This window comes from Melopsittacus undulatus, chromosome 7 (genome assembly GCF_012275295.1).
Source record: "Melopsittacus undulatus isolate bMelUnd1 chromosome 7, bMelUnd1.mat.Z, whole genome shotgun sequence".
Classification (NCBI taxonomy): domain Eukaryota; kingdom Metazoa; phylum Chordata; class Aves; order Psittaciformes; family Psittaculidae; genus Melopsittacus; species Melopsittacus undulatus.
In genome coordinates this window covers 54,169,958-54,189,279 of record NC_047533.1, presented here as the reverse complement: position 1 = coordinate 54,189,279, position 19,322 = coordinate 54,169,958, and the positions used below count along the sequence as shown (strand labels likewise).

Sequence of the window (19,322 nt, the reverse complement as noted above, 5' to 3'; positions counted from 1 at the left end):
ACTTGGGCTAATGGTGACTGACTCGGGAAGTTTAACTCCATATCGATCTTTATGAATAACAGTTGTAAAGCACGGATGATTACTACAGTCAGCCTGAAAATTGTTGCCTTGAAATGTCATTTCATTTGGAAAAGTTTCCTCAATATTAAACTTGCACAATTATTTTGGCACCATCCCTCTGGAAACTGGCATTTTTTCCATGGGTTTTTGAGCAAAATGAGATCAAACTTCAAGTACAGAATGGTCTTTGCCCTTGCTTATCTTGCACATTAATACAGTTTTAATTTCATAAACCAGGGTATTAACATCACTAATCTAGAATCCAACAGAACAGGTAGCGACACTATACAGTGCATGGGATAATCTTCACAATGTCACTGCTGATAACACTGCCTGCTTAACACATTTGATTGGCACATTTTTGCCTGTCACTGTGTTGCATCTCAGCTGCTGTGGTGAAGCTTGATACTGTATGTCCTCAGTTTTCATTACAACATTGGCTTTTTGTTGAGTTGTAAGCTTAAAATAGAAATCAGTGCAAGTTCAGTTTAAAAAATATTTTCACTTACAAATGTATTGAAAACCAAATGTAATATCATATGCCCAAAAAGTCATTTTGCCTCAAAAGTAATACACATCTCTTTTCACCCTTATTCATTTAATAGAAGTAAATTATCTTGGCTATTTTTCACTCAAAAGATTTAGGAATGCATAAACTTTAACCTAAAGCACTTGGCAGAGATGATTTCTATCTCATTCAGCCAATGTTTTTGTTTGCTTGTTCTGTAATCTTTTCTTAGGGTGAAAAGGGAACCATAGGTGACCCTGGACCCAGAGGACCATACGGCTTGCCTGTAAGTTGCATATAGTTTGTACACATTGTGCTTTTCATCACTCCTTGATTAAACTTTGTGTGCTTTATGACTGCTTTCCACCTAGCAATACAGTTATTTGGAAAAAGCAAAGATAGATAATAATAATCCCTGACAGTGAAAGCTCACTGGTCTGTATCACGGGCTTAGATTCCTGACCATGTGCATGGTCATGCAAAAGTAATGAAACAAATCTGACATGAACCAGCAAGAGAGAGGAAATCCAGAATGCAAGTGCTCCTCTTTCTGTATCCTAGGGCAATCAGCTGCCTGGGGACCATGTGACAGTGGCAGGAGTTCAGGATGAACCATGGAAAGCTGCAGCTTTCCTTATGTCAATAAACTGCTTTGATTTCTGTGCTGCAAAGCTATTTCACCGTTATATTTTTGGTTTATTTGACACTTCAGAGACCAGTTTTGTTTTCATTTCTGTGCCGTGTGCTGAGGAGCCATTTGAGAAGTTCATTGTTGATCATTTGTAGGTGGAGATGGTATGCTTTAAATCAACCATTTAAAGATTATTATCCATTTCTAAAATACGAATGAGAGCTTCCTTTGGCCTACAAGGACAGCCCAAATAAAACAGCTGACTTACTCTGTTTACTTTGCTGATGACTGGGTCAGTTGTGTACATATACACATGCCTGTTCTGTACTTTGACACAAGAAAAGCCATGTAAATGTGCTTAGCTAGACACAACCAGCCTTTGCAAGAGATCTGCAATGCTTCTATACCCTCTCCAGTCTAATCTGTTTAATTAATTAAAGATGGAATACAGACTTGTGGTTTAATTTGATCCATTTAATTTTATCAGGAGTCAATGACTAAGGATAGTTTTCAGCTGCATGGAGTGTTAAACTAGCTTGAGAGCATGTTCATCTAAGGGTCATTTTTGTGAGTTAAATAAAAAAAATACAGTTTCTGTTTCCCTTTCCTGTGAACTAAAAATTAAACATATTATTTCATAATAGGCTTTTCTGTATTTTTAGTTTGCTCCTGGAATCTGCATACAAAAAAACTTTTACAGTCAAGCAAAATTTTACAGTCAAGTTATCAGTTCCTCAAAATGTTAAACACTGGCAGAAATGTTCTTCACTAACAGCCTTAGCATCGTGAGGTACTGCTATACAGAGGGAGCACAGAAGTCAGACATCAAGGCAGCCATTGGTATCATAGTTTAGGGACACTAACATAGTTTGTATGGTTCTTCGGCAGGGTAAAGATGGAGAGCCTGGCATTGATGTAAGTAATATGTATGATCAATACACTCACAATGGTAGGTAAGCATCTTTCAAGGAATAGCTTACTGAGTGTAACAACTTTGTTTCCATCTAGTGTGCATGCAGTACATAGAGAGAGTGTACTAAATCAGCATTTGCTCTTTCTCTATGATAGAAAGAACAAAGATCATGCAATATACAGCCCTAATTGACAGACACCACCAGATACAGTGCTTAATAATAAAAGTAGGTAGTCCTTTGGAAGTCAGTAGGCTGAAAAAAACTGCACTTTGAAAAAAAATATTCAAAATATTTGATTGAGTAAATTTATCCTAATTAAAGAGATTAATTCTATAACCTGTAAGGGATGTATTTCAAAACATAGGTTCTTTCTTTGGCATGTTAAAAAGACTTACTGAAACCTTTTTCCTCTAGTCCTACACTGAAAGCCTTAGCTTAGAAGAGTCTTTTCCAGAATGTAGACAGGCTGTGTTGCATGGACTGTTGCCATTTTGAGTTACATTTCTTTCCACTGCTGACAAAATTACCAAGTACTATGACTTGTTTCACATACTCTTGTGTGCGTGCATGTGTGCACACGTAACACATATACATGTATACAGCATGTAGTGAAATCATCTTTTTTTATATTTTCCAAGAGTATTTGAAAGCTTAACCTGCATGTGAATAAAAGTAGACCTATCTTTGTCCATTTTGTTTTTATAGGGTTTCCCTGGTCCTCGAGGAGAAAAGGGTGATATAGGAGAAAAGGGAGAAAAGGTGACCAGTGTTAACTGTTTCTCGATTCCTCAGCCTAGTCAGCTCCACTGTCTTTATGCTATAAATTGTCCCATTAAAACTTATCTTTGTTTTTACTGTGTGCCAAAAGGCAGGTCACAGGTAGATGCTGAGAAAAATCATGAAAAACCACAAAAAACTATGCACAAAAGTAGTAATATCAACAAGCTGCTCCTGGGAGGTTCAGACTGACTATTAGAAAAACCTTGTTCATTAGGAGAGCACTGGGACAGTTTACGCAGAGAGGTGGCTGAACCCTCTGCATGACCTAGTCTGGTCTGATCTAATACAGGGTCAGGGATCATCTTGCTCAGGGTGGGAGGTTAGACCAGACAACCCACAGAAGTCCCTTCAAATCAGACCTTCTGATTCTGTGTTTCCATGTGCAGCTAGAGATATATAGACAAAATACAGCCACCAGATTCCTAGAAGATCTCTGAAGAAAAGGTGGAAAGCTGGTAAAAAAACAGTGTAGCCCTGTTCTCTTGGGCTGCAGGACACATCTCCTAGGAAATCTAGTGCTCCAGCCCCTAAAAATGAATGAAAAGGCAAAACCTGTTTCTTGAGGAGAATGTATGGGATAAAGTACTTAACAAGTCTGACAGATACGTCAGAAACCACATTATCTTATGGGCTTTCAGATTAAAAGGATCGCCAGGAAGTCTGTAGATTGAGAGCAGAGACGGATTCTGTCTTAAAAATTCTCAGACTATTCAAAGAAAATTGGAAGGCAAAGGAAGGTCTTTCTCAGTGAAAAATCAGGGAAGGTATAGCTGAGACCTCTGTCAAAGAGGCTTCTGTTGCGCAGGTTTGACAGTTTTCCAGAAATGAGAGAATACTTGAATCTTGCTGCATCAATAGTTCCTTTTCTGAATGGAAGGCTGATTCTCAAAAGACAAAATAATGCAATTAATGGAAGATTTCATTATAACAAATTTTCTCAGTTCTGGTGTTTTTCCTTATGTAAGTTACTAATTATCTGTTACCAAATTGGTGTAGCATCACCCATTTCATTAGAGATAAGCCAGTTTACAAATTGAGGGTCTAGCTCATGTTTCTTTAGTTTTTAAATATTCCTTACAGTATTGTCTTAGACTGACATTGTACACACTGAGATTAGCAAATTTCTGCTTAAGAAATTTAAATTGCATTGCAAAAATATACATCATTACTGACGTTCTGTTGAGGATCAGATGCTTGTTTTGTTCACAGATATGCTATGATAGGCAGGGAGTAAAACTTTACTTCTTCAGTTTGAGATGACTCTTAGACTGATGTTTTTTACTTTAACCTGTCGGTAGTTGTGCTACAGTGAAAGTCAGTCAGTGTTTGCATTATAATGTCTGCTTAACTTGGCTGTAAAAATAATTTGTAAGAGTGTTCTAACTCTAATTAGTCATTTTAAAATGTAGTTCAGGAGCACTAAGCATGAAAAACATTTGTACAATTGATTTTGTATTTTCAAGCTATATGAAAAAAACCCAAACAACCTCTTAGAAGTTAAAGGCTTTTAAGAAATGGTAGAGATTGTGTTATGGGGAGAGGGAGGAAAGGGAGCCCTGATCCTAAATGTGCAGTTGCGTCTCTTGTTGACAGAAGAGTGTGATGCGTTGTGACAGGGGCTGGAAAGGCATCATCTTTTCCCCCCCTACACTCTGCATTGATGAAAATCTGTGCATGTGATGACTGGAGATGTTCCAGCCTCTTGTGGTTTAAGCCCAGCCAGAAACTCAGAACCATGCAGTCTCTTGCTCACTGCTCCCTTACACAGCACTGCACCAGCTACTAAGAAGGAGAATAGTAACTGTTGCAGCTGAACCCAGGCCACAACCATAAGAGTATTACAGAACTGCCACAAATTTGTGTTTGTTTAGGCACTGAGGAAGGGCAAGAAGGAATTTATTTCTTTTTTAACCTTCATCACATGTAGATTCTCCCTAACTCCTGCGCACCTCGGTAGTTCAGAGTAATGAGGTGAAGAGTAAGAGACAAGAACTCAGTGCGTGGCAAAAATTAGTAAAGTACTCAGGAAATCCAGACTCTTCTCTACAGAGATTACTGCTGCATTGGTTTGAATAAGATTGTAGATTTGCCTTGCAAAACCGGATGTTTAAATAGTTATCTGATGGCTTGTAACACAGTGACATAGAGAAATGCAAGTCCTAAGAATACAAAAAAAAGTAGAAACCAAACTATACCGTCCATGTTCAGAATCATTTTGGAGCATTCGTTCTCTGTGCTTGCGTGTACTCACAGCAAATATAATGGTGTTACATCAAGCACAAATAACATGAGATTTGACCCTGAAACTGTTGGACTTCTGTGCTACACTGTCGTGTTTCTAAAGGTTTAAGATGAAAACTTAGCCAACACACAGTTCCTGACTTGTAGGGCTTTTTTTACATCACAATCTTATAACTTAGTAAAGAAGGGTAATGTTTGAGTTGCTGTTTCCCTAAATATTACTCTGTGACTTTTTGGCACACAGAAAAGATAGACAAGAAACTTTGCTTCTGTAATGTCATGAATGCAGTATGTTTTGTTCATGGAAAAGATTTTTTCATTTGAATGTGTTGAGTATGCTATGAAATTTAATGAATAATGTGCTTTCTTTCCATTTTTTAAATGATATAACTGATTATTTTTTAATTGTGTAAAATGTTTTTTGTCTCTTGTTAATGGATTAGCTTTTGTACTGGTGTGGAACTAGTTAAATGTCTGTTTACTATGCTTTACCAAAATCTGTCTCTCCTTCCAAAGGGGCATTCCTTCCTTCTCCTTCTACCTCCATTCCTTACAATTCCTCTGTCTTTTTTACCCTTTTCCTCACAAAATAAATCCACCCAATAGCCACAACCTCGCTTGCTGGTTCTTCAATGTCATACTAATTTTCCTATGACTATTTTTCCCATTTCCTTGTGATATTTCCAATTTACTCATCCTTCCTATCCCATTTTTTTGCAATCCTAGTCCAATTTGTTTCATTTTTTTTAACAGAACCTTTTTTGATTTTTATGAAATTGAGAGCAATCCTGAAACTCATTTACCATTGTGATAACTGGTGTGAAATCAATTATAAAATTATCTCTGTGAACATCTTATACTGCTTGAAGGTGAGGTCATCTTTGCAGGTAGCTTTGTTGAGGGGAGTCTACTCATTTCTATGAGTAATTAAAGCACTAGAAGTTTTACATTTGAAAGGAAAACTCAGTGTGAAATCAAAGGACTGGATTTCAGTAAAATAAGTAGATGGAATGTTGCCTGCACTAGAGAGAACATTTAAAAGCTGGAATATTTAAATAAAGAATTTAATTAGCACTTATTACTTTGATACCAATACAGTATAAAATCATTGAAAGTGTCATAGCACATCTCTCCATCAAGCAGTTCAAATGTTTTGATTTCTGTAACAGGGTTTGAAATGGTCGTGTTGTATTTGGAATGACAGAAGTGCACCCTCAGTGATGTCGGTGTGTTTCTGTGGACACCACTGAGAAAAGGATTTGTCCCAAACTCATACCAGAGTGAAAAGGGTCAGTTCTGCAAAAAATGCTTCTGGCTAAGTTTACCCTTAACATGACACTATGGAAGTTGATAGAACTTAGCCAGAGACCAGCCATCCCTGCAAAGCATGCATGCCACAGATCTTTTTTAGAGAGACTATGCTGATGTACTTGGCTCTCACAAAGTTACTTCCAAACAGTGACAAATTTTGTAGGAAAGCTGACAAATTCAGCTTAGTGTCCATGTGCACTTCAGTACTACCACTTAGAACACACAGAAAAGCCCTTGGTTTGGACTGTGGATTGGGAAGATTTGCAGATTTGCCTCTGTCTCAAGAAATCGATGATTTCAAGCCCTGTTCTAAGATTCAAAACATTCATAATGCTGATATACCAACACAAACTAATACCTACCGATTGCAGTTCTTGCTTGTGATTATATAATTTATTTTTCCACATAATGCACCATCCAAACCAGAACACAGTGGTAAGTGTCCTTTCAGCTCTCCATTGGCTTATAAAGAAAACCCAAAACTTTTAAAGCAATCTTTCTTTATTTTCTTTTTCCAAAAGAATGAAACTTGTTTTATCCAAACCATTGTATCCACAGGGGGAAAAGGGAAAGAAAGGCAAAAAGGGGCCTAAAGGGGAGAAAGGAGAACAGGGTGCTCCTGGATTAGATGCACCTTGCCCATTGGTACGTCTCACTTCTGTATTGGACAATCAATTGTCCTGCTGTAGACTGATGGAATAAAAATGAGGGGAGAGGAGCAAGCAGCAATTACTGTGTCACCTGCTGCTCTTTGTTAACGCAGCCTGATCTCAAGTTCTGGCAAATTCTGGGGCAGACTTTGTCAACCTCCTAACTTGGTTTAAAGCGCCTCAGACCTTAAGGACAAATTTGTGGGGTTTACTGGTGTTTATTTTCTGCTAAACATGTTAGAAAAGAACCAAGCATGGGGTGTGCTAAATTCAGTGCCCCACAGGTTGAAATCATACCATGATGGTCAGCTTGCTCCTCTTGCCTCTCTACTGTTATTTGTTCACTCCATATAAGTCAATACTGAAGGTATTTTCTTGACAGTAACATTGCAAGTTAATCTTTACAAACAGGGATTCCGTGGAATTAAGGGGGAAAAAGGGGAGCCAGGCCAGCCTGGCCTGGATGGGCTGGATGCCCCTTGCCAATTGGTACAGTATTTCTCTTTCCTACCAACCCTGCATGCAGTTCCTTTGTTTGTAGTCAGCCATTCTCAATGTAATGTTTTTCTGAGCTGACCTTACATTATTCACCTAACACATGCATGTGCATGGACAAACCAGCTGCTTCAGTGATCATAACTGCAATCAAAGAACAAACTTTTTTTTGTTGACACCTCAAACCTAACTCAACAGTTTGCTCCCACATCACACAGCAATTTATAAGTTTGTGTCCTTCCTACATTTTCCCTGAGATTCACTGGTTTGTTATTTTCCCTCACAAAGTACCGGTTGCCTTACTTACCCTAAACACAAGTCTTTGTAGAAACCCAGCACAATCTCCACTTCTAATCAAGTCTGATGACTTCTGTCTGCACTGGCTCAGTTCTTCACCCTAGCCTGGTCCCATAGCTACTCTGCACCCCAGACTTCCTTTCAAGTCCATGCAGTCTTAGGTGCATGTTTTCATGATTTGGTCAAAATGAGAGTACAAAATGATGTAAATATTATTTCTAAAAATCTAAAGTCACAGGTTTCCAGCAAGCCAAGCTGGAGCCTGATCTCCCAGGCCTTATGCAAGTAATATTTTTGGTGTCTGGCCTGTTCATCAAATAGTTTTCAAACAGATGTGGAAATAAAAACCTTACCTGAGGTTCATAAGAAGATAACAGTCTGCAGCCCACACCCTCACTGTCTTTGTTACTTAACGTCTTCAATTTAATGGTCTTACCCTTGGAACTTACCTTCCTGGAATACACACAACACTCCCTACCCTATGTTAGCATGAATTCAAATTCCCACCTATACTAAAATGTTACCTGTTGACCCTTTCCCTTGTACCAATATGGCAACAGTGATTTTTATTTAATGGCAAAGTAAGCTTCAATTATTTTCCTTTTTTTTTTAAAAAAAAAAGAAAGAACAGAACATACACATTTCCTAAAGATGCAAGGAAGATTTTCTTTTGAATTGTTCGCAGTAAAATCTGATCTGCATGTTCTGATACTGTTTGGTGGTTAAGCACGGTTCTCTAAGATGATTGTTAAGTAGATTTATTTTCAACTATATCACTTCTAATTTGATGTTAATGAATTTTAATCTTAAATACATAGTCCATTAAGATTATTCCATAGCCCATTTTGTTTGCTTCCAATTAATGGTAACCATTTTTCATATTTTGTTGGGGATAATCAAGCATGCTTTTGCAATTTAAAAATGTTTCTCTGGCTCTGTATTGTCATTTATATCTGGAGATTCACTAACAATCATTGATAGATGAAAAATATACCATTCATAAGTAATGACTAGAATAAGCTGCTAAGAAAATGTCACTGTTTCTTGCTTTAGGCAGCAAGCTGTTTCCATCAGATTGCATAGAAACATAGAATAGCAGGCTCATTCAAAAATTCTCATGAACTACTATCTTCACATGTAAACTCACATAATAAGTTTTGTTTTTCTATAGTCTAAAAAAAATGTAAAGGCCAGATTTTTTTTTCTGCTCATGTACAGTCTAGTTACATCATACATGCTCCTAATTCTGAGCATATAACTCTCTCAATAAACCCTGTAAAGCCATATAAATTGGAATTAGTTCCATGAAAACAAGTATGACTGTGGTCAAAAGTTCGCTGTGATCTTACTGGATGCATGGAGATATGTGAAAGCAGAGTGGTGACAGGAAAACGGAGTGACTCTCACTAACATAAGAAATTAGATGGCTATATTGTCCAAGTGGTAAAATAATCAGTGCTGCTGTACTGCCCTGAGCCCGCCACTGTTTTCTTCCACTTTGTCACTTGAGGTATGTTCAGATTTTGCTGCTTCATTCAAAAGCTAAGCATGAAAGTGAACAGAAAATATTCTACTCAAATATGAGTCTTATCGTTGGGTATACTTTGTACTAGGGGCCCATTAAATACAGATTTTAAACACAAATACCCTCCAGATAAAAGTGATAATATTTTGTTGCTCATTGATTTTTACAGTCAGCTACAGATTGTGAATAACAAATTATATTTATTATATTTTATTATATTTTTTAAATAATGTGCAGTCTGTGCTCTAACAGCAATAAGAAACCAGTGAAGATATTCTAATGATTTAGGGAAAAAAATCACTATTCAGAGGGGTGCATGTATGTATTTACAGTGTAAATTTGTCTTTTCCTTCACCTTGAGAACAAGAAAATAGGTTAGAAACTGGTAGCTACTTATCAGCTAGAAAGTCAGAGCTGCTTTAGCTGTTCTAACAGATATTGAAGAAATATCTATCCCATCAAACTTAACTGTACTCTCTCTATTTTTTATTTGTTTTTTTTTTTACTTGCTCCCCTTGAAACAGGGTCCCGATGGATTACCAATGCCTGGCTGTTGGCAAAAGGTAGGATGTGTAGAGCTTTTATTTTTCAGGGGCAGTGTGCCTCTTTGGCACACAGAAAAGCCTGTCACAGTCATACTGAACACAATCAGGATATGCCTCAAAGCTTCTTAGATATATGCAGCAATGCAAAATAAGACCTCCCACGACAGCAGCTGGCATGATGATGTAGTAATATACATGTAGAAGTAAAACTTATTGATGCAATACTGTAGGAATAGTTGGCTTTAGATTTCTGGAAAGTCCAAGACTTTTATGCTTCATATGAAGACTCACACATCCTTTGAGTTCTGCACATGATCACTGCTTACCATTCTTTATAAAAGCTCATGGGCACTTTTATCAAATATTTATCTTGACCTATTATGATATCAGTTTTCTGAAATACCTAGAAGAACAGTGGATCCTGCTCTTCTGTTTTCCCTACCTGTATTCTTCAATAAATACTCCTGGCTGTCATGTTCTATGCTAATGTTAACTGGCAACATTATTTTAGTAAAGACTTAACCTAGACAGTGCTAGATTTAAAACCATAGCATGCAGAATAATGTAGGTGGAGGGATACCAGCATGTAAATCATCAGAAAACAGAGCATAAGTGAAATCCTGAGTGCATTTATCTCTGAAGAATAGCTGATGCTAAGGAAACAACTATCCATATTATTTGTAACTCTGCCATATCTGTGTATTTGGAATAGATACCTGAAATATCAATTTACTAATTTGATTAATCTGTATCTTTTTTTTGTCTCTGCAGTGATGAATCTAACCATACAAGCATGAAGTTGTGTATATAGTGCTCCACTTTTTGTATTTATAGTTGAAAACTGAAAATTTGATTTGACAAGTCTGAGATATGTTTACATGTAGCTGCTTTTAATTGTTTGCAAAAGTCCGTGTGTACATCTGGTTTTCACTTACATCTGCAGTCAGATGATACATAACTGCAGGGTAAACCTGCAAAGATTCTCTCTTGCATTAGAGAGAGATCTCAGTACAATGATCGAGAATAGAAATCTGATTATTTCTGTAAATTCTTATATTTTGGCTTGTGGACCTGCATGGACAATGAGTGCCATGAACTAGTTTACAAGAAATTGTGACCAAATAAGAGCAAAATGCTACAAAATGTACTGTACCAGCCACCATTGAAGTTTACTGACTTGGCTTCCATGTCCATCGTAAATACTTCACCAATTCATGCCATATCTGCTTGTACAGACTAAAAGCATGAGTTTGTGTGCCAAACCTGCTTGTTGTGTGATCACATTATGTACTAAATGGCTGCTCACAGTGACCTTTGATTCCAGTTTCTGAATCATTTCCTTTTGTCATCCCAAGGGAGTCACACCATGGCTTATTGCTAAAAAGAGATAAACCAGAGGAGGATAGAAAGAGGCCTTGAATTTTCGGAGAATAGAGTTCCAGCTGCAGGTGGATGGCTTCCAGTCTTGCGGGTTACTTGGCCCCTTTGATCAAAGGGGGTCCTGCCTGTTAATCAGCATCAGTTTGCCTTGCACTGCTCACGGTCGTGAAAACATTCACGACAGGCCCTGTCGAGTCCTTAATCGAGAAGGAAAGAAGTTTGAAGAAGAAACCGGACTTCTCTGTGGGTTGTTTGAAAAGGTTACAGTGGTGCTGCAGGGATTGTTTCTCCATAGCAGACACTGCCTGAGGCCAGAAGCTTCTCAACCTTACTCAAGGATGGACAGAGTATGTGCTCTGCATATTGTATTTTGGGACTGCTGGAGGAAATAGCATTCTTGAGGCAAGGATGAATCAGAACATCCTCCAGTGGAGGAGGATAACAGAACTGACCAGAGACATATGTACCATGGTGTGATTTTTCAGGTTATTCAGTTTAAATTACACAAAACTAGCAGAACTTCTCTGCAGAATTTTGGAAGCTATGGTTAATTTTGTTTCCTTTTCCCGTAACTGTTGCCATAAAGGATGCATTTCAATAATATGTTCAACATTTGTGATGTTGGCATTGAAGAAAATTCTTCAAGCCAGACATGCATCTTGTTTCAGTATTAAGTTTTTATTTTAGAGTCTTTGAAGCCTTTAAGTCTAAAAAAAATAGTTTATTTTTGTGTTCCACAAATTGATTTATATTCATAATTGATCTTGTTCTTTTTCTGCTGTTACAGTGACATTATTATTCAAAAAACATTGGAGAAACAAGTCTGTGTGATTACCAGGGCATGCTTGTTACTGTACTACACTGTTAAAGGTGTCAGTATTTCTCCATTTCTGTTCAGATTACTAGCTTTCTAGGGAAACATGGGCAAGGTTTTGCTTCTCCACTTTTTTATTGTTAGAAATACTGAATTTGTGCACATTTGTAGTTTTTGCCATGAGATTTTTCTTCCAGGTTTGAGTCTTCATATGGTGCGCTGTAGTTAGTTTGAGAGGCTAGGTTATGAGAAATGGTGCCATATTTGGCACTTGGAAGTTCTTTTTATAGCACTCCCATTCCTAGTGTATATAGCAGGATGATCACGAACTTTTTTAGTTACATTTCTGAGAGTTGTTTTTCGTATGTAGACCAAAACTAAAGTTGAAAAAGACAACCTCTGTCCATCCATGTGTGGGCACCTTACCCTTCTTGAAGTGCATGTTTTTGCTTACTCCATCATTTCTAAATCATATGAAGATGGAAACCTGGTGTGGTTGCACTTTCATATTGATCCACAATCTCAGATCAATGGAAAAGCCACTATAATGCCATCTTTCACTTTGCTAAATCTTTATTGTCATTTTGCTACATCAGAGACAACAAGAGCTTTTCAAGAGGGGAAATCTTCCACAGATTTTTTTAAAAATCAAAATTAATTTTGTGGCCTCCATCTGGTAGTACCTTACTAATAAAAACAGTCCCAACACTATATAAATGTATATATACTGAATATAGATATATTCACTGCTTATATCCATCTTTCCAATACTAAGAAATAAAAAAGTGTTCACAGATATAAGGGAAAATGGTTTTATTTGCTTACATTTTCAGAGATGCAAGTATTGACCTGTTTGAATAATCATTGCTGCAATAGTGAAAGCCTTCACATGCCATAGATTGAATATAAGCTGTTAATAATCAGTGCTACAGCAGTAATGTGAATGAGGAACTTTCCAGAAAGGGCACAAGAGGAGAACCACATAAGCCCTTCAACTTGACAGTTTTAGTCTGCTTGTTTAAGAAGCACTATCCCAAAATCCAGCAGGCTGAGGAGCAAGCTGCCCACCTAACAAAAAAGAGTTTCTTATGCCTATATTCTGACTTGGTACATTTGGCTGGGTATATTACAGATGTGAATACTTAGAAGTTGAATGTTTTTATGAAATAGCAAATACTGGCAATCATACCATAAGAGGAAATATTCTTTAATTGGCCCTCAGTGTATTCAAATGCTAAACCAAGTAGGATGTTTCTTATCTAGCTAGATGTTTTAACAGTTCCATATCAAGACTGTCCAAAAACACAGGTTTTTAAGAAAGCAGCAAGATAAAGAGCCATTAAATGCACACTGTCATTAGCACTCTCATTTTTTAAATTGGTATATCTATGTTTTTAAACTGTCCTCATTACATCCATTTCTGGATGCATCAATAAAGCTGGCAGAATCTTGATTCATTTCCTCATTCAGAAAATATTTATAGATATTGCCGATAAGCATTAGTGAAAACTCAATTTTCCTTTAACTCCCTGACACTGAGACCCTGCTGAAGAAATACTTCAGCACCTTTACTCACTTTGTTTTCAGTCTTTAATTCCCACCAGGAAGGAATACTTCTTTTTTCCCAAAAAATAATCTAGCTTATATTTTTAAGCTTCTGTATTTTTCAATATCATCAAAGATTCACTCCGTTTAAATGAGCATGGGTGAACAGCAAATAAACAATTTAATTTGACATAAAACAATTAATTTTACATTAAACTACATACATAGATTTGACATTAATATTTGTATCTCAAATATGTTTATGTTGAAACCTAACAGTATGTAGGTAAGTTGCATGTTCAAGACAAGGGGAAAAACAATGCATTGTGTTTAATATTTAATCAAGAAAAGCACCCTGTGAAGACTTGCAACATGTTTATTTTGTTTTAAAAGTACTGGTTTTGGTGCTAGTATACCTTTTTTCTTTCGATGGCAAAGCTATAGTTTGAACCGCCTGTGTGTTGTATCTTTTAGTAGCATTCCTCCAGATAGATATGATTTGTTTTGTTTAGTTTGTGACGGGAACAGTAGTTCCTCTACCAGTCCTTTCAGTTGTAGAAATCTATAGTGGTATTGGTCTACACAGTTTCTGTATCCCTGACCTTTTCAGATATGATTAATTCTTGTTCTTTTGAGAGTTTTCAGTATTTGTTTCACACCAGGTTTTGTAATCATCTGTTACTCCAGTGTATTATAACCACATTGTGCAGAAGTCCTGTTACAGAAGCAGCAAGTCTTTGAAGCACTGTATGGAATATGTCTGACATACATGGTCCTTGTCTTCATATTTATAGATTAGCTATGCGAAGCTTTCTTTCAGGATGTTTTGGACACCTCTGTATTTTTTCCTGAGGTAAAGCATGAAATGTTAATTCATGGAACAATGTATTTTTTTGATTTATATTTTTATTTATTACTGAATTTGATGTCACATTCTGATAGTGTAGCAAGGCAGAATGACACTCTTCATCCAGCTGTTTATATATATATTTTTAGTCTACCATGTAAGTTGTATGAATGAGTTTCAGAATGGTCAAATCCATATACCTGCACATGTGTAAAGTATAGAGTTTTAAAAGGGATAATTCTTAATATTACTGTACAGCGTGGAAAGTTAGCATTGGCTCCACTGAGCATTATACTCATGGAAGAGTGCATATGAGCATCAGTTACTCTCTTAAGCCAGCAGAAGAGACAATGCAACCCCAAATGAGAGGAGCAGACCTTTGGTCCTTGTGGCCAGGTGGTGCTGCATAGGGCTGAGGGCCATGTCAGGAGATGTGGTTTGGATCCTGGAACCCTGGGCTCTTCACTTGGCTGCACTGCCCTTTCCCCAGCAGGGAAATGGGATGAGTGATGCATTCTTCCCTTGAAAAGCAATTTGATACATGCAGAAGTAAGGACCTAGGTATTGATGCTTAGTAACCAAGGTGATATCATCAACTTTAACAGTGGGGTTTGATTGAATCAAGACCACTTCAGTGAGTAAAAACTGCAGAGATACTCCCAGTCTATTGAATGTGATGAAGATGTTCAAGGCATGCAGAAGCTGACCTTTCCTTTCAAATTGCCTCATCACTGCGGCTTGACCATCTTAAATTACATTTTTAAATCTCTGTATTTTACCTGAGACACATAAAATTTCACACTGGAGAGTTACACAAACCACTGATATCTGCAAAGGTAGTGGTCAAAAGGAAGCTTAAATTTTAGTCATTGCAAGAAAAAAAATTATTTCAGTGACCAGAATTAAAACTAACACCTGATTTTTTTTTTCTTTCTGCAACATCCATTTGTGGATCTGAATGTTGCTATGATGAACTAATGAAGATTTTCTTGCACCCTCTGTACTGAAGTATTTTACATGGTGGTTGGATTCATTAAATGCTGTTAGATACAAGTGCCTGCCACCATAATTTCTGACAAAATTTCAAAGAGATGCTACACAGAGTAAGTGGAGTTTGTATTTAAAGAAAAAAAAAAGATTTGAAGTGTTGTTTTTGTTTAATTTTGTTTTTAAATGCATCCAATTATCAATGCTGCTTGGAAATCTAATTTTCTTTGGAAAACAGGGGGCCTTAACTTAACCTGGGACCGTTAGTGTTTTACTTGTTTCTATTTAAAAAGAGAAATTGTATGAATTTCCCAGATACCATTGGTACTTGCACACTTCTCTGAAGTATTATGAAGAGTTGAGTTGGTGGAAGAATGTTTTACATATTGTTAACATATATGTGGATATTCTTATATTATTGTACATGTTTGGGAAAATATCACACAACTTTAAAAATGTTACTAAGATGTATGTATCTGACTTTTTCCTTTGGAAAATATTATATATTTTTATTTGTATTTTTTACTTTTTTAAGTTCATCTATATGTGCTGTTATTTTTGTATTGCAAATGGTCTCATAAATGCAGTAGAAGAGACAAAAATACGAAGAGTAATTTGGTAAGGATTACAATGCTCGGGGGGAAAAACACATGGGTATCATAATAACAATACTAGAAATATTTTGAGTGTCTTAGCACTGTAAATATGTCACGAGACCTCTTGACAAGTAGTGTAAAGAATTACAAGGTTTTAATCACCCATTTTAATTTGTTATTAATTACCACCTTCCTGTGGCCTCTGGTCTTGACTTAATTGAACCCGATCAATCAGCATGCTTTTTTGGTTTTATTATTAAAATTTCTCCTTGTTTTTTGATTGAATACTGTTTTGGTTTCTTTCAGTTTTGTACTTCAGGTTTTGTTTCTTGCTTGTGAGAAGTTGATCTTCAGAATTATTTTTACACTATTTATGATTTATTTTCATAATGTAAAAAGTGTGTAATTATTAAAATATTAATCCAACCACTGGTGCTGATTTTGCATAGTTATAAAGTTCTTAGTGTTGGTGCAAAACATTGCTCTAGTCTGTCTGGATCGGAAGAAATTTATGCTGCATTGTGCCAATCTGTAGTTTGAAATCTCGCACAGGTCGTTTCAGTCAGTATTCACATTCACACAAAAACTGGGGCCTTTGCAACATGTTCCATTTTCCTACAGTGTGCAATAAAAAAATTCCCATGTTGTTTAACCCTTTAAAGTTGAGTCCATGCAGTCTTCTTTTTTCTAGGCACGCAGAACAGCCTATGGACATCCACAGAAGGATGTAAGGAAAACATTTTGCTGCAAATATTAGAGCTTTTCCTTGCTCTGGAAAAGCTGCAAGGCTTTACGTACTAACCAGATATAGAAACTATTGCTTAGACAAGTCCACACGTACTACAATCAAAATACAAGCTGAAAATCACCGATCTCCCCTTTCTGTAATACCAAAGGTAAGACATAAACCCGAACTGCCAAGAAACAAACATGTGCCCAGACAATGTCAAGTATCAGTGCAAGCTAGAAAATGTGAGGGTCTGTTTTACCACAAATCCAGTTTCTTTGTAAAAGATGGACCATAATAATTATTGCAAAATGGCATATTGTCAACACCCCAGTCTAAGAGCACACATTTTTGCAGGAGCCTCCTTGAACAAAGGAGGTTTTTTGAAAAAAAAATGGAAGATTGGACAGCAGCTGTAATCACTTCAAAGCATTATTTTAATATTTGGGTTTTCTAAGTCCCAAAATATTTCAGAAAACAAAACACTCCCCATTGTTTCCCCTTCCTTCACCTCAAAGAAATGTAGTCACCCTAGGCTAAGAAAGAGAATAAGCAGTGGGAGGGTTTGACTTCTATTTTTAACTCTTAATTACTCTTAATCACCATAGAGGTCCATCAATCTTATCTAGCTTTGTTTTAGACTCTTGGGGGGACTAAAAATAGCTTTGCTCCCTTTCCTAGATGAGATACTTGCAGCTTAACTTGCCCAGCATCCCCAAGGAATCACAGAATCCCAAGGGTTGGAAGGGACCTCGAAAGATCACCTAGTCCAACCCCCCTGCAAGAGCAGGGTAATCTAGAGTACATCACACAGGAACTTGTCCAGGCAGGCCTTGAATATCTCCAACGTAGGAGACTCCACAACCCCCTGGGCAACCTGTTCCAGTGCTCTGTCACTCTTACAGTAAAGAAGTTCTTCCTGATGTTAATATGGAACCACCTATGCTCCAGTTTACACCCATTGCTCCTTGTCCTATCACTGGATATCACTGAAAGAAGCCTAGCTCCATCATCCTGACACCCACCCTTTACATATTGGTAAACACTGATGAGGTCACCCCTCAGTCTCCTCCGAGCTAAAGAGACCCAGCTCCCTTAGCCTCTCGTCATACGGGAGGTGTTCCACTCCATCATCTTTGTGGCTCTGTGCTGGACTCTTTCAGGCAATTCCCTGTCCTTGAACTGAGGGGCCCAGAACTGGATGCAATATTCCAGATGTGGCCTCACCAAGGCAGAGTAGAGGGGGAGGAGAACCTCTCTTGCCCTACTAATCACACCCTTTCTAATGCACCCTAGGATGCCATTTGCCTTCTTGGCCACAAGGGCACATTGCTGGCTCATGGTCATCCTCCCATCCACCAGGACCCCCAGGTCCCTTTCCCCTTCACTACTTTCTAGCAGGTCAACCCCCAACCTGTACTGGTACATGGGGTTGTTCTTCCCCTGATGCAAGACTCTACACTTGCCCTTGTTGAATTTCATCAAGTTTCTCCCCACCCAACTCTCCAGCACCCAGCAATGCCAACTGTAGCTGCTCTGTGCCATACTGCATGTGCAGTTAGCTAGAGCTAACTGTCCATGGGTTTCCCATTCAGTCCTTTTACTGCCCGTAAAGTCAAACCTCAGCTAACCAACACCATATAGCCTTCACATGCTATTGCACTCATGGGACACGACTTCCCTCTGCCATTCCTTCACAGAAGGAGCAGCCAAAGCATTCATGCTCCAGCAAGTAGTAACAATCAGACGCAAATAAGTATTAAAAGCAAACAAGCAAGAACATGCCAAAGCAAGTCATATTCCTGCAACCACAGTCCTTCTGTCTTCCCAGGGTCACTAATTTGTCTTCCTCTAGTTTCCAGCCAGAGTACTCACAGGGCATTCTCCTGTCCCTTCCCTTGGCTGCAGTAGAAAAATACAGTGGTTTGGGATTCTGCTCAAAACTTGGAGCTTCAATGTATGTATGTGTCTATATGCATGTATATATAAATATTTGTATGCATACACATATATCCAAATGACCTGTAGTGTTCAAGAAAATACTGTACACAAACCTCAGAGATCACAGTCTGCTAGTATAGTTGTACTCAAGCTGCTTTAGTTTGCATCTGAGATCAAAGGCAGACAGAGTTCCTGTCACATCGCCTAAGATGCAGGTTTTTCGTGTGCTTACACCAAGGCAGAATGTTCAATGACTAATAAACAACCTGATTATCTTTGTACGTGCAGGTTACAGCTTGACTGAGTTTTCAAAGTACATACACCTAAGCAGAGCAGTTATGAGCTCTCACTGGCATACCCTTGTCTGGCTGCTCCCTCCTGGAGCCAACAAATAACTTGGAACTTTTTGCAAGTTTTTAGAATCTCTCTTCTCTTTGGCACATTAAGAGTGTTGTAATTGATGCTGATTGAGATAGTTTTATAGTTTTAAATAGTTTTTTTTAGATAAAAGCAAATACAACCAAAAAA

General features: G+C 37.6%; 1 protein-coding gene across 1 annotated transcript in view; it reads left to right on the top strand.

The window, feature by feature from the left end:
- The window catches only part of COL25A1 (collagen type XXV alpha 1 chain), a 303,851-nt gene extending 287,087 nt beyond the window's left edge, over positions 1-16,764 (top strand). Inside the window, exons 34-39 of the mRNA XM_034064996.1 lie at positions 801-854; positions 2,088-2,114; positions 2,819-2,872; positions 7,507-7,584; positions 9,937-9,975; positions 10,729-16,764. Coding sequence (XP_033920887.1) covers positions 801-854; positions 2,088-2,114; positions 2,819-2,872; positions 7,507-7,584; positions 9,937-9,975; positions 10,729-10,731 — 255 coding nt within the window. The 3' untranslated portion in view covers positions 10,732-16,764. The remainder of the gene's footprint in view (positions 1-800; positions 855-2,087; positions 2,115-2,818; positions 2,873-7,506; positions 7,585-9,936; positions 9,976-10,728) is intronic.
- The last annotated feature ends 2,558 nt before the right edge of the window (positions 16,765-19,322 follow it).